Here is a 20983-nt window from a genome sequence, read left to right as displayed (position 1 = left end):
GGGGGGGGGGGGGAAATCAGAGATTGGGTTATTTTTTGTTTATATAATATATATACACGTATATAACCCATCCCCGACTTGTACTTCAACAACGTTGCGCCTGACTTGTTTGGAGATCTCCTTGGTCTTCATGGTGTTTGGTTAGCGGTGCCTCTTGCTTAAAGGGAATCTGTCACCGGAAGTTGCAAGCCTATGTATATGGCCTGGGTCTGGTCCGATGGGCGGTGCTTCATTTCCTCCACCTCATCTGCGGCCCCCGTCCGCGCTCTTCTCCAGTATTCTTCTCCATCGTTCTCGCGTGCGCAAAGCAATATTGCTTCGCGCATGCGCTGTATGCTTTGCCCAACTGCAGGCAAAGCTGAAAATCATTACTGCGCATGCGCCGGTACACTATGTCCCGGAACACAGCGAAAAATGGAAAAGAATACCGGAGAAGAGCGAGGACGGGGGCCACGGATGGGGTGGAGAAAAAAAGAAGAAACACCGCCCATCGGACCGGACCCAGGCCATTTACATAGGCCTGCAACTTCCGGTAACAGATTCCCTTTAATGGTGTTGCAGCCTCTGATCTTTCAGAGAAGGTGTGTGTATATATACTGACAGACCATGTGATGCTTAGATTACACACAGGGGGGACTTTTGTCACTAATCATGTGACTTGTGAAGGTAATTGCTTGTACCAGAAACTCTTTACATTATTTGTAGGAAAAGGGGTGAATACATATGCACATGCCAATTTTTTGTTATTTGATCCCATAAATTTAATTCATGCCTATATTTTTCTCACTTTACCAACTTAGACTATTTGGTGCTGATGAATCACATGAAAATCAGATTACAACAATATTTAAACACAAGTTGTAATTTAACAAAACAAGTTAAAAGCCAAGGGGGTGAATACTTTCGCAAGCCACTGTATAAACCTAAAGGACATGGGATTGGCACTATACCCTTCATTGTACCATGGTTAGGCCACACTGATGGTATACAGATCTGTTACCACATGACTGCAGGTTGCGACTTTTTATATTCTGCCATACCAAGTAATCAGCTCACAGCTCTGGGTCCCGCTGCTGTGACCCCAAGATCAACTGACGTCACAAGGAGAATCTTGACAGTCAATAAGTGACCCTGAATATACTGTATATTACAGTCCTTTGCATAACACATGGTCTGGATAAATCATCAGTCGTGTAATCAACGGGGTTCACAACAAGTAGGAACCCAAAATGAGAAGAGGAGGTAGAAATCTGGAGAGAGCTGAGTGAGCAAATTCACTCACTGTGCAGAAACTCATGACAGGCCAGTTTTGCCCAAACATTGTTTAATCCTTTAATTTGGCTGTTTTTTGCTCCAATTTTTTTATTGTTATTTCAACTAAAATACATTGGCTGGATGTTAAAGGGCTATACAGCCACATCAGATCTCATGCTTTACACTGAGGAGTGACAACACCCTGAAACACGTGTCTGTAAATTGAGATTCTGATTCGGTTTTTATCCGAAGTCATGTGACAAGACTTGTTAAAACGTCGATATTAACTTTTAGGATTGCTACTTCCAATAGCTGGCGAAGAGGTAATTTGCACAAATGCAAAAGAAAATATTGAGGAGAATGCTTGGAGGCATCACATCCTGAACAGGTCACTCAGCAGGATTCACAGTATGCCGGACATGTTACCACTGCTGCAACTCAGGAAGTGTGCGGCTTCAGTCCCAAGAAATCCATACAGATATTTACCATTGCAGGTTTTGCTGCCACCTCCCCACCAGCAAAAATGTCCCCAATCCACATACACTTGGGGTCACAGATTCACCTCAGCTGCTTGTGCAATTTCCATCCTATTAAGAGCTAGGAGGTATGGAAGGAACCGATTATTCAGAAATGCTATTGGTTCCAGGCCTATTGTACGTACTGTAAATGAACTGTCCATAACATCCAGGAACTGATCCGCTCCACACGGGACAGAAGACGCTACATGACCCGCTGCAAAGAACTCTGCGGCTTCTCCCTATATATTTAGGATGGTACAAGCCATTAGTTTCCCCAAATCGGTCTCTCCTCCTTTACATAATACAAAGCCACCAACAGGAAACATCAACAAACCAAAGTAACAAGTCACAAAGTGGAAACAATGTGCAAATGAGTCCTATAAAGTCAGGACAAGGGCAGGAGCTGGCAAGCCTTGTACTGGTATAGTAAGTACACCCCGTCCGAGCATCCATGTGCCACTGCTGGAACTGGCACAAGAAGTGATGGCCCTGTATCTTGTTGCTAGTTACAACCCCAGCCTGACAAGGGGAGCAAACCCTTGTGGTGTGGGTCTCCTGGGCACTGCCGAGGCAGGAATAACACATGAGCTGCCAGACAGAGCTAAAAGAGATGGGCAGAGTCATCATCTCCCTCTGTGCCCCAGGCAGGAAAGGGTGCTGCATGTTGTGCCTCTGCTGGCATTGCTTAGTGTAAACTGCACATCATAATCTGGGAAAACACAGCTGACCCAGAAGGAGAGACTACTAAAAATACATGATGACAAGCTCACAGCACCAATGACCCAGCACACCGACAGGCACAGCAGCGCCGGCCAGGCGACAGGCACAGCACCAATGACCCAGCACACCGACAGGCACAGCACCAATGACCCAGCACACCGACAGGCACAGCAGCGCCGGCCAGGCGACAGGCACAGCACCAATGACCCAGCACACCGACAGGCACAGCAGCGCCGGCCAGGCGACAGGCACAGCAGCGCCGGCCAGGCGACAGGCACAGCAGCGCCGGCTATGCAACATGAAGTATACATGGCAGAGCCAACTGTGCAACATACAGAGCAGAATATGCAACACACAGCATGCGCAGCAGAGCTGGATATGTAGCAGAGGTAGATATGTAATGTGTAGCAGAGCTGGATATGTAGCAGAGGTAGATATGTAGTGTGTAGCAGAGCTGGATATGTAGCAGAGGTAGATATGTAATGTGCAGCAGAGCTGGATATGTAGCAGAGGTAGATATGTAATGTGCAGCAGAGCTGGATATGTAGCAGAGGTAGATATGTAATGTGTAGCAGAGCTGGATATGTAGCAGAGGTAGATATGTAATGTGTAGCAGAGCTGGATATGTAGCAGAGGTAGATATGTAATGTGTAGCAGAGCTGGATATGTAGCAGAGGTAGATATGTAATGTGCAGCAGAGCTGGATATGTAGCAGAGGTAGATATGTAATGTGTAGCAGAGCTGGATATGTAGCAGAGGTAGATATGTAATGTGTAGCAGAGCTGGATATGTAGCAGAGGTAGATATGTAATGTGTAGCAGAGCTGGATATGTAGCAGAGGTAGATATGTAATGTGTAGCAGAGCTGGATATGTAGCAGAGGTAGATATGTAATGTGTAGCAGAGCTGGATATGTAGCAGAGGTAGATATGTAATGTGCAGCAGAGGTAGATATGTAATGTGTAGCAGAGCTGGATATGTAGCAACACAGAATCACACATTTAAAAATGAGTTGACATTTGGGTCACAAGTCGGACAAGGCTCCCCGGCAATAGCTAGAGGCGCAGTGGTGTTTCTTTGCAGCTCAGGGGTTCTAAGTTAAAAACCCACCAAGGACAACATCTGTAAGGAGTGTGTATGTTCTCCCCGTGTTCGCGTGGGTTTCCTCGGGGTTTCCTCCCACACTCCAAAGACAAACTGGTAGGGAATGTAGATTGTGAGCCCCAGTGGGGACAGTGCTGATGATGGCGCTATGTAGTGAGCTCTAGCATCGTGCTGTCAGCACTGTCACCCTCTGTCAGTAGTGTCGGCCCCGGAGCGCGCTGTGTAGCCGCAGCTCTGGCACGATCTCCGCTCTGCTACCTCCATGCCTGGCTTCCCCATCGCCAGCAGCGCTCATCTGGGGGCACAGTGGCCCCTCCCGGTTACCTGGGGGTCCGGCGGAGCCTGCCCTTCTTCATCAGGTGTCTCTTCTATGAGAACTTTGCTCTTGTTCAGCTTCCACATGTCGCCGGGGTCCCGGGCCTGTGTGCGGAGAGGGGAGAGTCACTGCGGGCACACAACACCGGAGCTGGGAAACTTTATACGGGGCACAGCGGTAACTCCATCCTAGAAACAGGAGCCCTGCGGCGGCCGGCGGAGGGGCGGGGCGATGGAGGGGCGGGGTCACAGGAAGGAGGCAGATACCATAACAATGAATGGACTGAGGGGGGCGGCGTGACGTCACGGCTGGAGCCCGGGGGGCGCCGTCATGGAGTCAGCCCCTCCATCAGCTGCTGTGTCACCTCTACCTCACCAACATGGCGCCTGCGGAGACTGTCATCCGAGGCCGGGAGGCTGGTCCTCTGCGCTATCCTCCCCCGATCCCCAAATATATAAGGTCCGGTGACACGCGGCCTATATAGCGCCCGCTCCGGGGTAGGTACGGCTGCAGCACCACGGAGTCTCGTGTCACCATGGCTGCAGACTACGAGCCCCAGGTAGTCGGGTCCTGCAGTCCCGGCCCCTCCATTTGTACCTTACCTCACTAATCTGCCAAGGCAGTCACAGCATCTGAGTGCGGCTCACTCCCAGGTGCCCGCTGTGTCGCTCCCGGCCGCCAGAGTGAAGCAGGTGGCAGCTTCCCTAATGAAAAGTACAGTGAGGGCAGCTTGGAATTATTCCAGAAATTGAAGTATTTCTCCTATAAAATTATTGCAATTACATGTTTTGTTACACGCGTTTCTTTCCTTTGTGTGAAAAAAAAAACAGAAAAAAGACAAATTGGACATAATTTCACACAAAACCCCTAAAATAGGCAGGACAAAATTGTTGGCACCCTCAACTTAATATTTGGTTGCACACCCTTTGGAATAAATTACTGCAATCAATTACTTCCTAAAACAATCACAAGCTTCTTACACCTCTCAACTGGAATTTTGGACCACTCTTCTTTTACAAACTGGTCCAGGTCTCATATTTGAAGGGTGCCTACTCCCAACAGTGATTTTAAGATCTCACAGGTGTTCAAGGGGATTTAGATTCCGACTCATTGCTGGCCACTTCAGAACTCTCCAGGGCTTTGTTTCCATCTATTTCTGGGAGCTTCTTGAAGTATGTTTGGGGTTATTGCCCTGCTGGAAGGTCCATGCCCTAGGAAGGTAAACCCAGCTTTCTCCCACTACACTACATCACGACAAAATCCTTTGGTAATCTTCAGATTTCATGATGATTTGCACACAATCAATATAGCAAGTGCCAGAGGCAGTAAAACAAGCCCAAAACATCTTTGAGCTTCCACCATATTTAACTGTAGGTACTGTGTTCTTTTCTTTGTAGGCCTCATTCTGTTTTTCGGTAAACAGAATGATGTGTTTTACAAAAAAGCTCTATCTTGGTCTAATTTGTCCACAAAACTCTTTCCTAGAAGGATTTTGGCTTACTCGAAAATATATTTTTCAAAACTGCAATCTAGCTTTTTTATGTCTCTGCATGAGCAGTGGGGTCCTCCTGGGTCTCCTGCCATAGCGTTTCATTTAATTCAAATGTTGATGGATAGTTCACGCTGACACTGATGCACCCTAAGCCTGCAGGACAGCTTTTATTTCTTTAAAACTTGATTGGGGCTTCTTATCCACCATCCAGACTATCCTGCATTGCAACTTTTCATAAATTTTTCTCAACCATCCACGTCCAGGGCGATTAGCTACAGTGCATTGGATTGTAAACTACTTGATTATGTTAAGCACCAGGGACAAAGGAACATCAAGATCTTTGGAGATGGACTTGTAACCTTGACATTGTTGATCGTTTGCAACAAGTTTGGTTCTCAAGTCCTCAGACAGTTCTCTCCTCCTCTTTCTGTTCTCCATGCTTTTTGTGGCACACATAGACACACAATGCAAAGGTTGAATCAATTTCTCCCCTTTTTATCTGGTTTCAGGTGTGATTTTCATATTGGCCACACTTGTTACTTGCCACAAGTGAGTTTGAACGAGCACCACATGCTTGAAACAAAGTTGTTCTCCCACAATTTTGGAAAGGTGCCAACAATTTGGTCCTGCCCATTTTTGGGGTTTTGTGTGAAATTATGTCCATTTTGCCTTTTTCTCTGTATTTTTTGTGTTGTTCCAATACACTCAAAGGAAATAAACACGTATAACAAAACGTGTAATTTCAATAATCTTCTAGAAGAAATACTTCATTTTCTGGAACAATTTCGGCCATGACTGTATTTGGTACAAATCAAAAACTGATAAAAACTACCAAAAATCTGAAAAAAAGCTGAAGTACAATTAAGAATTGAGCATAAAGGGGCTGATTAATTGAAAGCAAAAAAGAGAAAAAAAAATCCAGCTTCCAAAATTCCAATTTATTCTGAATAAAAGCAAGTCCAAAAGATCCAGTAAAATAGAGTCACATGGTTGTGAGTAACAAGCAAAGCGTTTCGAACAGTATCTTGTTCTTTCGCAAAGAAAGAACAAGATACTGTTCGAAACGCGCTGCGTGTAAAATAGTGAAATAAATCATGTATATATTTTTTTCCAATTAAACATAGAAGGAATCAGGCTCAGACTGGCCCACAGGACAGGAGAATGCTCCGGTGGCCCCTGTACAAAAGTGGGCAACCACCATGGTTATAAGGATAAAGTCATATTTGCATGGAGCTGAAAAGCGGGGCCCTGGAGCTGATGTTACTGGGTGGGGCCCTGGAGCTGATGTTACTGGGTGGGGCCCTGGAGCTGATGTTACTGGGTGGGGCCCTGGAGCTGATGTTACTGGGTGGGGCCCTGGAGCTGATGTTACTGGGTGGGGCCCTGGAGCTGATGTTACTGGTGGGCTCTTGGCACCCCAGTCCGACACTTGATGGAATTGATAACTAATAGTGTATGACTGAGCGCCGGCTGTTGGAGGCCGCATTGCAGCCATATAATAGTATCAGCATTGCTGCCCTAATACACTGACCTTCCATAGCTCTATTATACTAAACTTAGATCACCGTAGGGTGTCTGTAACCGGCTTAAAGCTTCATGTACACTGCAGCGCCATCTGCTCAGCCCCAGACAAAGCCCTAAATCTCTGTGCTTCCGTATGGCACCATAATCTCCCCTAGAAGCATTGCGCCAGTATTACAGCATCTAATGGAACATGTTACATTTTTTCCCACAGTTTCTGGATGACTAAAGAATCAGAACAACTGCTGAATGCATGTTACAAAAATACTTTGTATAAAATACTGACCTGAAAATCTGCATATGATGAGTTTGCATTACAGTGGGTGAAATCCACCGCAAATATCTGCAACATTTAAAGGGAATTTGTCACCCCCCAAAAAAATAAAAAAAATTGAAAAACTGTTAAGTACTGACATTTTAAGAAAATAAAATGTCATTGTTTTAATGCTAGGAAATTTGACAAATTCTTTAAAACGTTTTGATATTTTCAACTTTTATACACTAGGGGGAGCAGCTGCTGATATTTGTACTAGTGTACGGCCAGCTCGCCTTACGACTGCAGTAAATGTGGGCGGGGTCTGCTCGCATGTCTGTGATGTTGCTCCTCCCCTTCAGGTCATTTGCAGAAGGATAATGGAGGAGGAAGCTTAGGATCACAGTGCGGTGGCTGTAAAGTAATAGTGAGATGTGGACAATGTCAAAGGAGACATCTGGCAGCGTCGCTTATGGTGCTGAATACGAAAACTGAAATGGCGCCTGTTCCTCACAGTGCAATATAAAGATGCAGTGAATAAACACAGTTATTGTATTTTTGGGGGGTTTTATTTACGGCGATCATTGTATGATAAAGATGACCTGTCGCCATGATTCGCCAGGTCTGTATGAGTGCAGCAACACCAAACTTGTAACGATTTTTTTAAATTTAATGTTGAGAGAAAAATCAGAAGTTAAAAAAAAAATTCTGGTTTCTGGCACCATTTTCTGGTTTTTATTTTTCTGCCAATGGAGATATGTGAGGGCTTGTTTTTACGTGGTGTGCTGCTGTGTTTACTGATACCATTCTAGGGTACATTATGATTCCATTTTTTTAGGAAATGTAAGTGTATTGATATATTCACTAATCGCCGTCATCACTTGGTTTTCAGTGCCGCCCCAGTCTTCTCCTCAGTCACGTTATGGCGACTCCAACCAATGGGATCACACTGTGTAACTGGAAATCACTACAAGGTCACGTTCACACTTACCAATAGTTGATCAGTATTTATAAGCCAAGACCAGAAGAGGAACAATCAGAGGAAAAGTATAATAGAAACACGTCACCACTTCTGGATTTATCACCCACTCCTGGCTACAGATACTGAGGTAAAATACCAACCAAATACTGAATGTGCGAACGTGGCCTAATAGTGTAAGATTACGGAGCCTACCCTGGAGTCACGTGACTGAGTAGATGACCAGATGGCGCTGTGAAGACGGTGATCGCTAATTTTTTTTGTTAGGAAGTTAGAAGGGTTGAAAGTCGACCAGGGATTTCTCATTTTTGGAACAAGATTCACAAAACCCTTTTTTTAGGGATCACACTTGAAGTGACTTTGAGGGGCCTATATGATGGAAAATATGCAAAAGTGACACCATTTTAAAAACTGCACCCTCAGAGTTCTCAAAAACACATTCAAGAAGTTTATTAACCCTTCAGGTGTTTCACAAGAACTGAAATGTGGAAGGAAAAAAAAAAAATGAACACAACTTTTTTCACAAAAATTTTACTTTAGATCCAATTTTTTTTTTTTTTTTTTTTTTTACAAGGGTAACTAGAGAAAATGGATACCAAAAATTGTTTTGCAATTTCTCCAGAGTGCAACAATACCTAATATGTTAGGGAAAACTACTGCTTGGGCGCACAACAGGGCTCGGAAGAGAAGGAGCACCTTTTGACTTTTTGAACACAAAATTGGCTAGGATCGAGAGCAGATGCCATGTCGCACTTGGAAAGCCCCTGATGTGCCTAAATAGTGGAAGACCCCACAAGTGACCCATTTTGGAAACTAAAACCTTCAAAGGAACTGATCGATGATGTTCGTTTAGTCCAAAAATTTTTATTTTCACAAGGATAACAGGAGAAAATGGACATAAAAAAAATTGTTGAGTATCGGCGTACTCAGGGGAAATTACACCATATGTGGTGTAAACCTACTGTTTGGGCGCACATTTAAACAGATGTTGTGAAGGACAAGGAGGTACAACACATCTATATCTGTTCATGCAAGGAGAAAAATGGAGCAAACAGGTGTATATAGTAAAAAAGTAGTCATCTTTATTAAGTAAGTACAAACAAGTATAATGACAAGTGATAATAAATAAGATCGTGAGAACAACAATACCGCAGGATAAAAAGCCAGAAGCCCCCGGACGCAGCGACAGCCGCCATGCATGTCGTGGCGTATAAAGATGTGTAACTCAATAATAAGTATCACCACGCAGCATCCACCTAGACAGTGCTGCACCGCAGAATGTAAATGTAGAGGTATCAAAAAAGGCGCTGCATGCGCCAAGTATAGAGAGCGGTGTCTTACCACTGGTGGAGGCAGAGGCTGAAGGAGTCCGGGGCCAGGTTGAGGGCGAGCCCGACGCGCGTTTTGCGTGTTTAAACACACGCTTTCTCAAGACACTTCCCTTGAGAAAGCGTGTGTTTAAACACGCGAAACGCGCGTCGGGCTCGCCCTCAACCTGGCCCCGGACTCCTTCAGCCTCTGCCTCCACCAGTGGTAAGACACCGCTCTCTATACTTGGCGCATGCAGCGCCTTTTTTGATACCTCTACATTTACATTCTGCGGTGCAGCACTGTCTAGGTGGATGCTGCGTGGTGATACTTATTATTGAGTTACACATCTTTATACGCCACGACATGCATGGCGGCTGTCACTGCGTCCGGGGGCTTCTGGCTTTTTATCCTGCGGTATTGTTGTTCTCACGATCTTATTTATTATCACTTGTCATTATACTTGTTTGTACTTACTTAATAAAGATGACTACTTTTTTACTATATACACCTGTTTGCTCCATTTTTCTCCTTGCATGAATATATTACTCTTGGAGTGGGTGCTTTGTGGCTTCTCGCCTTAGGGGGGCTGCTTGTACAGCCTACCTTTTTGCTGACATTCAGATTATGTCACTGAGGTTTGTGTATTTATTTAACATCTATATCTGTGCAGATAATTCCTCAACAGTGTTACCCTCATCGTAAATAAATGTATGTCTGCATGGATGAATCGGATAGACTTAGGCTAAGTGCACACGTACTTTTTAGCCCTGCGAATTTTTCCGCGCAGAATTGAAGAAATCCGCAGGTCAAATGACCTGCATTTTTCCTGCGGATCTCTTCCTGTTTTCCCCTGCGGATTTGGAGAATGGAGCATGTGGAAAACCGCACAAGACAAGTGACATGCTGCATATTTTGAACCACAAGAAAATCGCGTGGAAAAATCCGCAGCGTCTGCACAGCGTTTTTTTTTTTTTTTTTTTCAATTGACTAACATGCTACTGTACATCACAATGCGGATATGCAGCGTTTCTGCGCGGTAAAATCCGCTGCGGATCCGCTGGATATCTGCATCGTGTGCACATGGCCTAATCGTAAAATTAGAGCTAACAAATAAAGAAGAAAACCCGAAAAGTGGTCTATGGTATATGATTATAAAAATACATTTAGTCATAGCAATTGGGTACATGATGGCAACAAGGAGGGGGTGCACACACAAATAATAAAATGACATGGTTCCTAAAGAGGGAAGTAGCAGAGGGAGGATAATGATGATGTGGGATTTTGGGTGAAAAATTTGTCTCGGCCACCATAAGATTTATTAAAAGTGCACCAAAAACACAATTGGGAGTGAAATTGGTGTTGGAGGGGAGAACTGGAACAAGGATTGGGGGAACTGCTGCAGTGAACACTGATTGGTCACACAGCAGCCAGCACACAGGCAGGAAACATCGCAGGAGGCAGGAGACACTGCACTGGCCACCAATGATATTGTCTCTTTCAGGTAACACAGGGGGTATACAACCACTCTGCACATCAACCCTGAGGTAAAAATGGCATGCAGAGTGGTGATTGCTATTTTAGATTAACCCCTTTGGCGCTGAATGTTCAGCAACTATTGTTCAGCCAGTCAGCACCAAAGGGGTTAATGAGCCAAGGTCACTTCACGATCACCCCATCCATTGTGACTGCTGTGATTGGCAGCTTCTCAGACAGCACCAATCACAGCATGTGTCACTTTTATTTTTTTAAAACTTTATTGTGACATCACTGTAATTACCTGGTCAGAATTGACCAGCCAATCACAGCGATCAACCACAGGAGGGGGGGGGGGGCAGTACAGCATGGATGGCCAGCAGCCATTTTAATTTGGTTACTGCACAATGCAGCGTGATGACTGGAAATAGCATTGGCGAATATGTACTTCGCTATGCAGGAACGCAGCTTTCTTGGTGCAGTACATATACGCAGCATATTGGGAAGGGGTTAAAGTATGACACCAACTAGAGACAAAAAAAGCACACTAAAACATGTATTTTACATCAGTTTTTGAAAAAAAACAGGAGTGTGTTAAAAAATGCAGAAGTGGTGACGTGTTTCTATTATACTTTTCCTCAGATTGTCCCACACCTGGTTTTGCCTTACAGATACTGAGGTAAAAAAACTCAACGAATACTGAAAGTGTGAATGTGGCCTAAGGATGAATTTCCGGGCGGCAGATTTTGTTGCAGAAATGTATGCAACGAAAAATCTGTCCCATATCGATGAATGGGATTGTCTCCGATAAATGGGCCAGTTACAGAACACGGCAATAACTGGTACTGCTTACTGTAATATGGCGTAGTTTACTCTTTCAGCAAGTACCTGAGAAGTGTGGCCGACACCATCAGGAAAACCACAAGTGTCTTTTGTGCTGTCATGAGATGTACGGCACAACTGTTGTGCACGGGCACACTATGATTTTACTTAATAAAGCTAACATCTGATTACTTGATACCATGTATTTGTGCATAGTTCTACTTCCCAGAGACCCCCTCCTTCCCCCCCCCCCCCAAGGTTTTATTGATTTGCCAAAAGCAACATTGTAAATCAGGCTTTATTGGTATTAAGCTGCTTAATGACCCCAAACCTTTTATTTGGTAGATAAAACTCTGCAAATGAGGCGTCTCTGTGAGACTGTGGTACCAGCAACAGAAAGTGAAGTAGCAAAGACAAATAAAGAAATATCCTATAAAGTAATAGCATTTCTGTTAATGGAAAATGTACAGTACAGCTGAAAAGGAGCCAATGGTGGTAAGCCTAATATGGAATAGGACCTAAAGCCATCCATGATAAAGCCACCTATGTAGCATGTGCCCTTTTTTTTCCCACACATACCAATGATCATTGCAGCCAAAGAGTTCTATTTTAACCTCATTGGTCCACGAGACATTTTTCCTAAATGCATTAGTGTTATTTAGATGTTATTTTGCATACTTCTGATGCTCAATTTTATGGTGAGGACGCAGGAGTGTTTTTTTAACTGATGACTTTTCCATGAAGGCCATATTTGTGCAGGTGTCTCTGAACAGTAGAACATTGTACCAAAACTCCAGCATCTGCTAAATTTTTCTGAAGGTCTTTTGCAGTCAAGCAGGGGTTCTGATTTGCCTCTCTGGCAATTCTGAGAGCAGCTCTCTGAAATTTTGCTTGCTCTTCCAGACCTTATCTTGACCTCCACTGTTCCTGTTAAATGTCACTATACTTTAAGATGTCAGGGAACTAGTATGCTGAATGTGTTGAGATAGAGACATTGGCAATGGAAAGTATAGCCTGAGCAGACTGAGTTTGGGAATAACTTTACCGTTATAACATTGCACATCTCAGATGAGAGGCACAGTGACTTAAAGGGAATACTTCAGCAGGTTTTGACTATGTAATCTGAAGACAGCAGGAAATAGCGGTTGAACACACAGATTTCAGGAACGTGTCCCTTATTAGACTGTGCTGTTGTTTACTTGCAATGAATATTTTATCACCAGAACATTATGACTGTTTGGACTATAGCTCATGTGACTATTACACTGACCACGGTCCCTCCTCTGTTAAGGAGCTCACTGTCAATAGACAATGTACATAGAAAGCTGTGGTGTGGGCAAGGTTAGCCTTCTGAGCTATGCTACATATTGCATTTAAAAACTCTGACGGTGAAACTGCTGGACTCAGTAAACTAAGTGATACATTGTTGGAATCAGGGTCTCTTGATATGTTATGCTGCTTTCAGATGAGGTAGCCAAAACCCAGTGACAGATTCCTTTTAAAGGGAGTCTGTCAGCAGCTTTTTGCTGTATAAGGCCTCTTTCACACTTCAGTTTTTTACAATCAGTCACAATCCGCCAGGTTTTGAAAAAAACGGATCCTCAATTTTCTTTTGAGGATCTGTTTTTTTTCTCCATTGACTTTCATTAATGGCGGATTGTGACGGATTGCTGTCCGTTGCATCCGTTTTTTTCGAGGATCCGCCAAAAGTTGCTGTCCGTCACCATCCTCAAAGATTTCAAAACGGAGCTTGCAACTCTCTCTCTCTCTTTTTCCAGGCTGTGATTCCTTTAAAATTCTTCATTTTGCGGATCCGTCAAAAAAACGGATGGGTGGCATCCGTTGTCATCAGTTCTAAAACGGATCCAGCATCCGTCCTTTTGGCGGATTTTGACTGATGCAAAAAACTGAAGTGTGAAAGAGGCCTAATCTGATGTATCAAAAGTGTCCAAGATGTATAAATACCACCTCAAAAATTATTCATAAACCATAACTACCATTAGTAATTGGCAGAAAAAGAGGCATGATAATAAAATTTCTTCAAAATTTATTATTTACTCAATACATAAAATAAACAAGGGAATATGCACAAAATGCCATGATAATACACAGACCAGAAACCATATCAGAAAATATGACAGGAAAACACCATAAAACTCATGTATTCAAAAACTTATTGTATGATAGATAGCAAAAATTATAATAAAATGCTTGATGTAATAGACAGATTATGTGCAAAATTCACAATGAAAAAAGTGCTACATGCAAGGAGGTGCCAATAATTGTCTGCTGCATATAAAATGCTAGCCACCCTATTGAAAAAAGCACAGCCTTTTATTAACTGCACAAAAATCCACTGTTGAGAAAATTGTGTATAGTGCCACTCAGAAGGAGCATTCACTTATTTCATATAAATTCCAGTCACCTATACCTCAGAAAAATAAAGTGCTTAAAGCAATAAAATTTTGTGTGCAAAATATGCAGGAAAAGTGCCAATAGTTGCCTGCTGCAAATAAATGCTAGCCACCATATTGAAAAAGCACAGTCCTATATTCAGTGCACCTACCAAGTCACAATTGAGGGGAAAAAAAGGTGATTCAGTTTCATTAGGAATGTTCATCCACTTGCTGCATGAAAAGCTGCTAGCCACTTAAATCTCTTTATTTTGCTGCATATAAAGCGCTAGTCACCTAAGGGCATAATGATCTCCTGAACTTACATATGTTACAGGTACTGGTCAGGTCTATCACAGCCACCCTTGACAGCGCCGTTTCGCCTCACAGGCTTCCTCAAACAGGGGCATGTGTGCTTTCAAAATTGTGCGGCTTTAAATATCCCCTGCACAGCTGATTCAAATGTCGGCATCAGCGGGTTGATATTGCGCATGCACAGGTCCGCAGTCTTCCTCTGCAGTAAAATTGTGACTTCCCGTTCCTCGCGCTTGGAACGCAAGCGTGGAACGCTATGCGTCACCTGTGGGAGCGAGGCAGGAAGTCACGAGGTCGTCCTGACCTGCGCATGCGCAAAATAATCTGATAGCAGCATAAAAAGAAAGCTTGATTCCAGGGATATCTCACTTATTGGGCTGATTGGTGTTGTTTTCATAAAATAACCTTTTTTGTCTGATGGATATCTAGCAGAACTAAGAGCTAAAGAGAACCTGTCATATAAAATAACACTATTAACCTGCAGATATGGGGATAATCTGCAGGTTATTAGCTTTCTGACACTGTACAGCATAAGCACTGAGAGCCCCACTGCTTAGAAATTAACTCTTTTCACCCTGGCCACTTTGGGCTTTCAGTTATAGGGAAGGTGTCGGCGCGGTTTCAGTCACCTCTCAATGTATAGAGAGTGGCAGCTGTATCCGTGCCTTGATACTAACTGACTGACAGCCGTCCGTATTGCTGATCCTGCCTTTATCTGAAGTATGCACTATGCGCTCATTTTATCCATTGAGAATGCAAAAGTCCAGTGAAATCTATAGTCTTGAAAATACACACGCTTTTATGTCACCAGTAGTAAATATTTCAGTGGGGATCCTTTATGTGCTTCTTACACTTTACTAGGAGACAGCCCATCAGTGTTATAAATTATTAATTAAAAAGCTGTATAATCTGTAGATATAGATGTATTACCAACTTGAACTCTGCATTTCAAGCTGTATACACTTAGTATAAATACAGACTAATATTGTAGAAGTTGTGTATCCACTGAATTAGCATAAACCTATAAATATGACACACAACTATATTGCTAAAATTATGTTTATTTAATTATAAAGCATATCAGAAAAAGGCGGTAAGGGGAAAAAACAACAGGTAAAAAAAGTGTGCAGGGGAGTATGGGGTAATTACATGCATAGATAAAATATCAATACACACCAATCATAAAACTACATACATGATCCAAATATAGGCATAACAAATAATGATAAACTGGCGTGATTGTTTATGAATAATTAAATAATTAAATAAATTGATTATTCTTATAAGAAATCCAGTATAAATAAAAAAAAAAATTGCATCAAGTGTGCTGGATCAATGTGGAACAAGGCCAAAGGTGTATAAGATACCGTAAGTGTGCAAACATGGCAAGACTAAATGGTCTGCTGCTGGGAAATAAGAAGTGCTGACTATATAGAACAAGGATCACAGTGTAGATGGTAAACATAAGGGTTATAATTACCACAGATTCAAAGGAATATTCAGTAAGTCAAAATAAATAAGTTAACTGAGGTAAAGAGTGTATAACATATAAGGTGCCTGCAGGGCCGGTTTTAGACAAAGTGGGGCCCTAGGCAAAAAAAACAAAACAAAATAAGGCCCCCAATGCTAACATATTGCACCATGACACTCAAACATTTTGGTTGTATTTACATGCGCTGATTTGAGGCCGTTCAATGAGTGTGATCGACAATATTGAGGTCGTTTGGCTCTTGTTTCTCAACATCTTTACACCAGCTAATGAAGAATGATGGGGACAGAACACTAGTAGCTCAATCTATCCCCAAACAGTATCATGTTATAAGCAGCAGGGCTGTCAGGTGGGAGTCAGTGTCCATTTTGGTGGAGTCGGTATCAAATGGACAGACTCCTTAAATACATTTTATACTGTATTTTTTGGACTGTAAGACGCACTTTTTTTAAAAAAAAAATTAGATGCGCCAATTCTGATGCTTTGCCCAGCTCTTCCCACTTGCCCTGTAGCAGTGGCAATTGGGGTTCATATTTGTGGTGTTGAAGTGCCCTCTGTATTGTCAAGTGACATCAAACCCACGGCTTAGTAATGGAGAGGCTTCTATATGAAACCTTTCCATTACTAATCCAGTAGTTGCATGATAAATAAAGACACAGCCAGAATAAAGTCCCTTATTAGAAATATTACTAAACAGTTTTTCATTTTTATTTAAAAATAACAAATACAGTTATACTCACCTAACGCCTACCGTATTTTTCGGACCATAAGACGCACTTTTTTCCCAAAAAATTTTGGGGGAAAGTGGGGGGTGCATCTTATGGTCGCAATATACTAACCTCCGAGGCTGGTGCGGGTGCCGTGGGGCTCTGTAGTGCGGTGGTGGCAGCGGGCTGTGCTCCGTTGCAGGGGTAGCGGCTCTCTGTGCTCTAGTGCAGGGGCGGCGGCTCCGCCGGCATTTCCTCCAAGCCCGGAGGCCCCGCACATCCCTTGATCCCGAGATCTCGGGACGAGATCTGAACCTGTGTATGCGCCGTCCCCGGACCAGCGGCCATCTTCCCGGCATCCATGTTCCCGGAGGCCACCGCAACATGGCGGCGGCCAGCAAGGGATGTGCGGGGGCCTCCGGGCTTGGTGGAAATGCCGGCGGAGCCGCTGCCCCTGCACCGGAGCACAGAGAGCCGCCACCCTCACCCCACAGAGCCCACCTGCCCCAGCCCAGCTGCTCCAGCCCCAGCACAGCAGCCACAGCACAGCTGCCCCAGCCCCAGCACAGTAGCTCCAGCCCAGCTGCCCCAGCACAGCCCAGCTGTTCCAGTCCCAGCACAGCTGCCCCAGCACAGCCCAGCTTCCCCAGCACAGCACAGCTGCCCCAGCCCAGCTGCCCCAGCACAGCCCACCTGCCCCAGCACAGCCCAGCCCAGCTGCCCCAGTACAGCCCAGCTGCTCCAGCACAACCAACTGCCCCAGCACAGAGCCGCCACCGCACGAGCCTGGACCACTGAATGACCCCTGTGACCACTCCTCCACCTGTGCCGGATCCCTTCCCAGGTAATCTGAATTCGGACTGTAAGACGGACCCCCATTTGACACATTATTATTTTTTTCCCTATTTTCCTTCTGAAAATTGGGGTGCGTCTTATGGTCCGGTGCGTCTTATAGTCCGAAAAATACGGTAATTCCTCATTCCCCTGTAATATAACTAAAATAAAAAAACAACAATGTCGCTCACCTGTCGGTCGTTCTGTCCCACACCATAATCCATGTCCGAGTGGATGAATAGTTTTCCATCTGGGCGGTGCCAAGATGCGACCATCCAGGCTGAGAACCACTGGTGACTGAACTGCTGTCAGCGCAGCGTCAGTGACCGGAGGTGACATGGACGACATCACCACCGGTCACTGACTCTGCGCTCGCAGCAGCTTAGTCACCAGTGGTTCTCAGCCTGGACAGTAACATGGACTTCCTGGTGAAGTCCATGTTTGGTGTCCGAGCCCGAACAGTAAGTGTTCAGTACAGACGCCGAACTTTACTGTTTGGGTTCATCCATCTCTATATATAATACATTGGGTGCAGGATGTGATGTAACTTTTTCTTAATAATTTGGGAAAGTTATGAAATTTCCAATAAATGTCAGTTCTGTTCCTTATCTAAGGATCTTGGCTTTTAGCTGAGATGAATCTATGTTGCACTTTATGTAGATGCTCAGTAGTGACCAGTGCTGTAGAGTCAGGAGTCAGGGAAGTTGAGGAGTTGGAGGTTTGGCTTACCGACTCCACAGCTCTGATTAGCAGGATATACACCTGTAATGTGCTGCCAAGAATAATGATTTATGTTCTGCCATAAACAATCCAATCACCCGATGAATGAGCAGCATTTTGCTTATTCGCTGAATGATTGCCAACATGTTTATATATTGTGGTGTAGTAACCACTGTGTCCACTAGGGGGCGCTGTATGGATGTCCCAGGAGAATGGATGAATGGCTAAATACGGATTGACCGTTATGTATCTCAAGGTGGGTGGCCTTGAGATGGAGATTTATGTGTGTGTTAATCAGCAGTGATACTGCTGAGGTGCTGGTTCAATGTGTCAGGAACTAGTTACCTCCAAACCCACCCAGGGGGTACGTTTATTAACGCTATTGTAAAGTGTATATGTGAGTGGTTGAAGGACCTGTGATGAGGTCATAGTCATGTGACCCAGTGGGCGTGGCTATGGACCATATAATGTGGCCAGGGTGAGTCACATGGGGTGAATGCAGGGACCTGGTTGATCCAGAGCGGAAGGTCCCGTGAGGAGAGTTGTCTCCTGGCTAACAGTCTGTGTGTGGCTGGGTGTAATGGCTGCCAGCGTCTGAGAGTCCCAGAGGAGAGAGTGGATGTCTGCAGCGTGGAGCAACAGCCATGAGAGAACCCTGACGTGGGTGAGATAATGATGAGGCTGAAGAGCCTGAGTATGGACATTGAGTAACCTGTGTGTGACCACAGGCTTAACCAGAGTGAAGCTATAATGGACGCTATGCTGTAATGCTGTTTATGTTGCGTCTGTGGATTTATGAAGGAGGAATAAACCGCATGGACTGTGTTATGCTTTAGGAAAACCTGTGCCGGATCTGTATCCCCTACTTAGATGACAGCGCTACCTCACATTATACACTGCTCAAAAAAATAAAGGGAACACTTAAACAACAGAATATAACTCCAAGTAAATCAAACTTCTGTGAAATCAAACTGTCCACTTAGGAAGCAACACTAATTGACAATCAATTTCACATGCTGTTGTGCAAATGGAATAGACAACAGATGGAAATTATTGGCAATTATCAAGACATCCTCAAATAAAGGAGTGGTTCTGCAGGTGGGGACCTGCACTTTTGAATGTTGGTTGTGCTTTCACACTCGTGGTAGCATGAGACAGGCTCTACAACCCACACAAGTGGCTCAGGTAGTGCAGTTCATCCAGGATGGCACCTCAATGTGAGCTGTGGCAAGAAGGTTTGCTGTGTCTGTCAGCGTAGTGTCCAGAGGCGCTACCAGGAGACAAGCCAGTACACCAGAATATGTGGAGAGGGCCGTAGGATAACAACAACCCAGCAGCAGGACCGCTATCTCAGCCTTTGTGCAAGGAGGAACAGGAGAAGCACTGCCAGAGCCCTGTAAAATGACCTCCAGCAGGCCACAAATGTGCATGTGTCTGCACAAACGGTTAGAAACCGACTCCATGAAGATGGTCTGCGTGCCCGACGTCCACAGATGGGGGTTTTGCTCACAGCCCAACACCATGCGGCCCTCCAAAGAAATGCCACCCCCACCATTACTGACCCACTGCCAAACCTGTCATGCTGAAGGATATTGCAGGCAGCAGATCGCTCTCCACTGCGTCTCCAGCCTCTGTCACGTGCTCAGTGTGAACCTGCTTTCATATGTGAAGAGCACAAGGTGCCAGTGGCGAATTTGCCAATCCTGGTGTTCTGTGTCTTATGCCAAGCTTCCACACACATACATGGCACACACTTATACATATACGTACATGGCACACACACACACATGTACATGGCACACACTTATACACACACACACATATACTTGACACACTTATACACACACGTACATGGCATATACATAAATACATGTACATGGCATACACACACACACATACATGGCACACACTTATACACACACGAACATGGCACACACTTATACACACACGTACATGGCACATACATAAATACATGTACATGGCAGACACACACATACATGGCACACACTTAGGCTACTTTCACACATCCGGTGTGTGGGGTCCGGCCGCCGGATCTGGCCTGCAGCCGTGACACCGGATGTGTGTGTGGCATCTGATACGGCTCGGACAAGATTTAAAGGAGCCGTAGGAGGAGGTGGACAGAGGCAGCCGCTGAGAGAGACAGCGGCTGAAAGGGAGGTGAGGGGAGGGTAGGAGAGGAGAGTGGGGTGGAGAGAGAGAGAGTGTCCAGGCGAGAGAATCTCTCTCTTGCCGGGCACTTGTGGGGTTAACCCCACAGAGAGATCTCTCTCTCTCACCCAGACACTGTGAGTGTTAACCCCACAAGTGCCCGGCGAGAGAGATCTCTCACAAGTGTCCGGGTGACAGAGAGAGATCTCTCTCTCGCCGGGCACTTGTGGGGTTAACATTCACAGAGTCCGGGCATGCGCTGTGGAAAAAGCCGGTCCGGCGCTGACAAAAAACGTTGCAGAGAACGTTTTTTGCAGATGCCGGACAGCTAATTTTTGCCGTGTCCGGCAACAACCGGACACGACGCATAACCATTCGGCACGATGCAGCGACAATGAAAGCTTATGGGACAAAACTGGATCCGGTGCTGGATCCGGTTATGAAAAATGTCGCCGCATCGTGCCGGATTACAAAAACCGGATGTGTGAAAGAGGCCTACACACATGAACATGGCACACACATAAATACATGAACACGGCACACATACATACATGGCACACACTTATACACACACACGTACATGGCACACACTTG

At 44.7% G+C, this 20983-nt stretch overlaps 1 protein-coding gene across 3 annotated transcripts in view; it reads right to left on the bottom strand.

The window, feature by feature from the left end:
• The window catches only part of TDRP (testis development related protein), a 166470-nt gene extending 151897 nt beyond the window's left edge, over positions 1-14573 (bottom strand). Inside the window, exons 1-2 of one of the 3 annotated variants that reach the window (XM_073589211.1) lie at positions 14482-14573; positions 3920-4015 (exon numbers count right to left, since the gene is read on the bottom strand). In XM_073589211.1, coding sequence (XP_073445312.1) covers positions 3920-3997 — 78 coding nt within the window. In that variant the 5' untranslated portion in view covers positions 3998-4015; positions 14482-14573. Of the gene's footprint in view, positions 1-3919; positions 4188-4513; positions 4533-14481 lie in introns of those variants that run through there. The other 2 variants (XM_073589212.1, XM_073589213.1) reach the window with 2 other exon arrangements.
• Positions 14574-20983: the final 6410 nt, after the last annotated feature.

Source organism: Dendrobates tinctorius, unplaced genomic scaffold, assembly GCF_039654945.1.
Source record: "Dendrobates tinctorius isolate UK_male_01 unplaced genomic scaffold, ASM3965494v1 ptg000107l, whole genome shotgun sequence".
Classification (NCBI taxonomy): domain Eukaryota; kingdom Metazoa; phylum Chordata; class Amphibia; order Anura; family Dendrobatidae; genus Dendrobates; species Dendrobates tinctorius.
The sequence above is the reverse complement of the archived record's forward strand: the minus strand, read 5'-3'. Positions and strand labels throughout refer to the sequence as shown.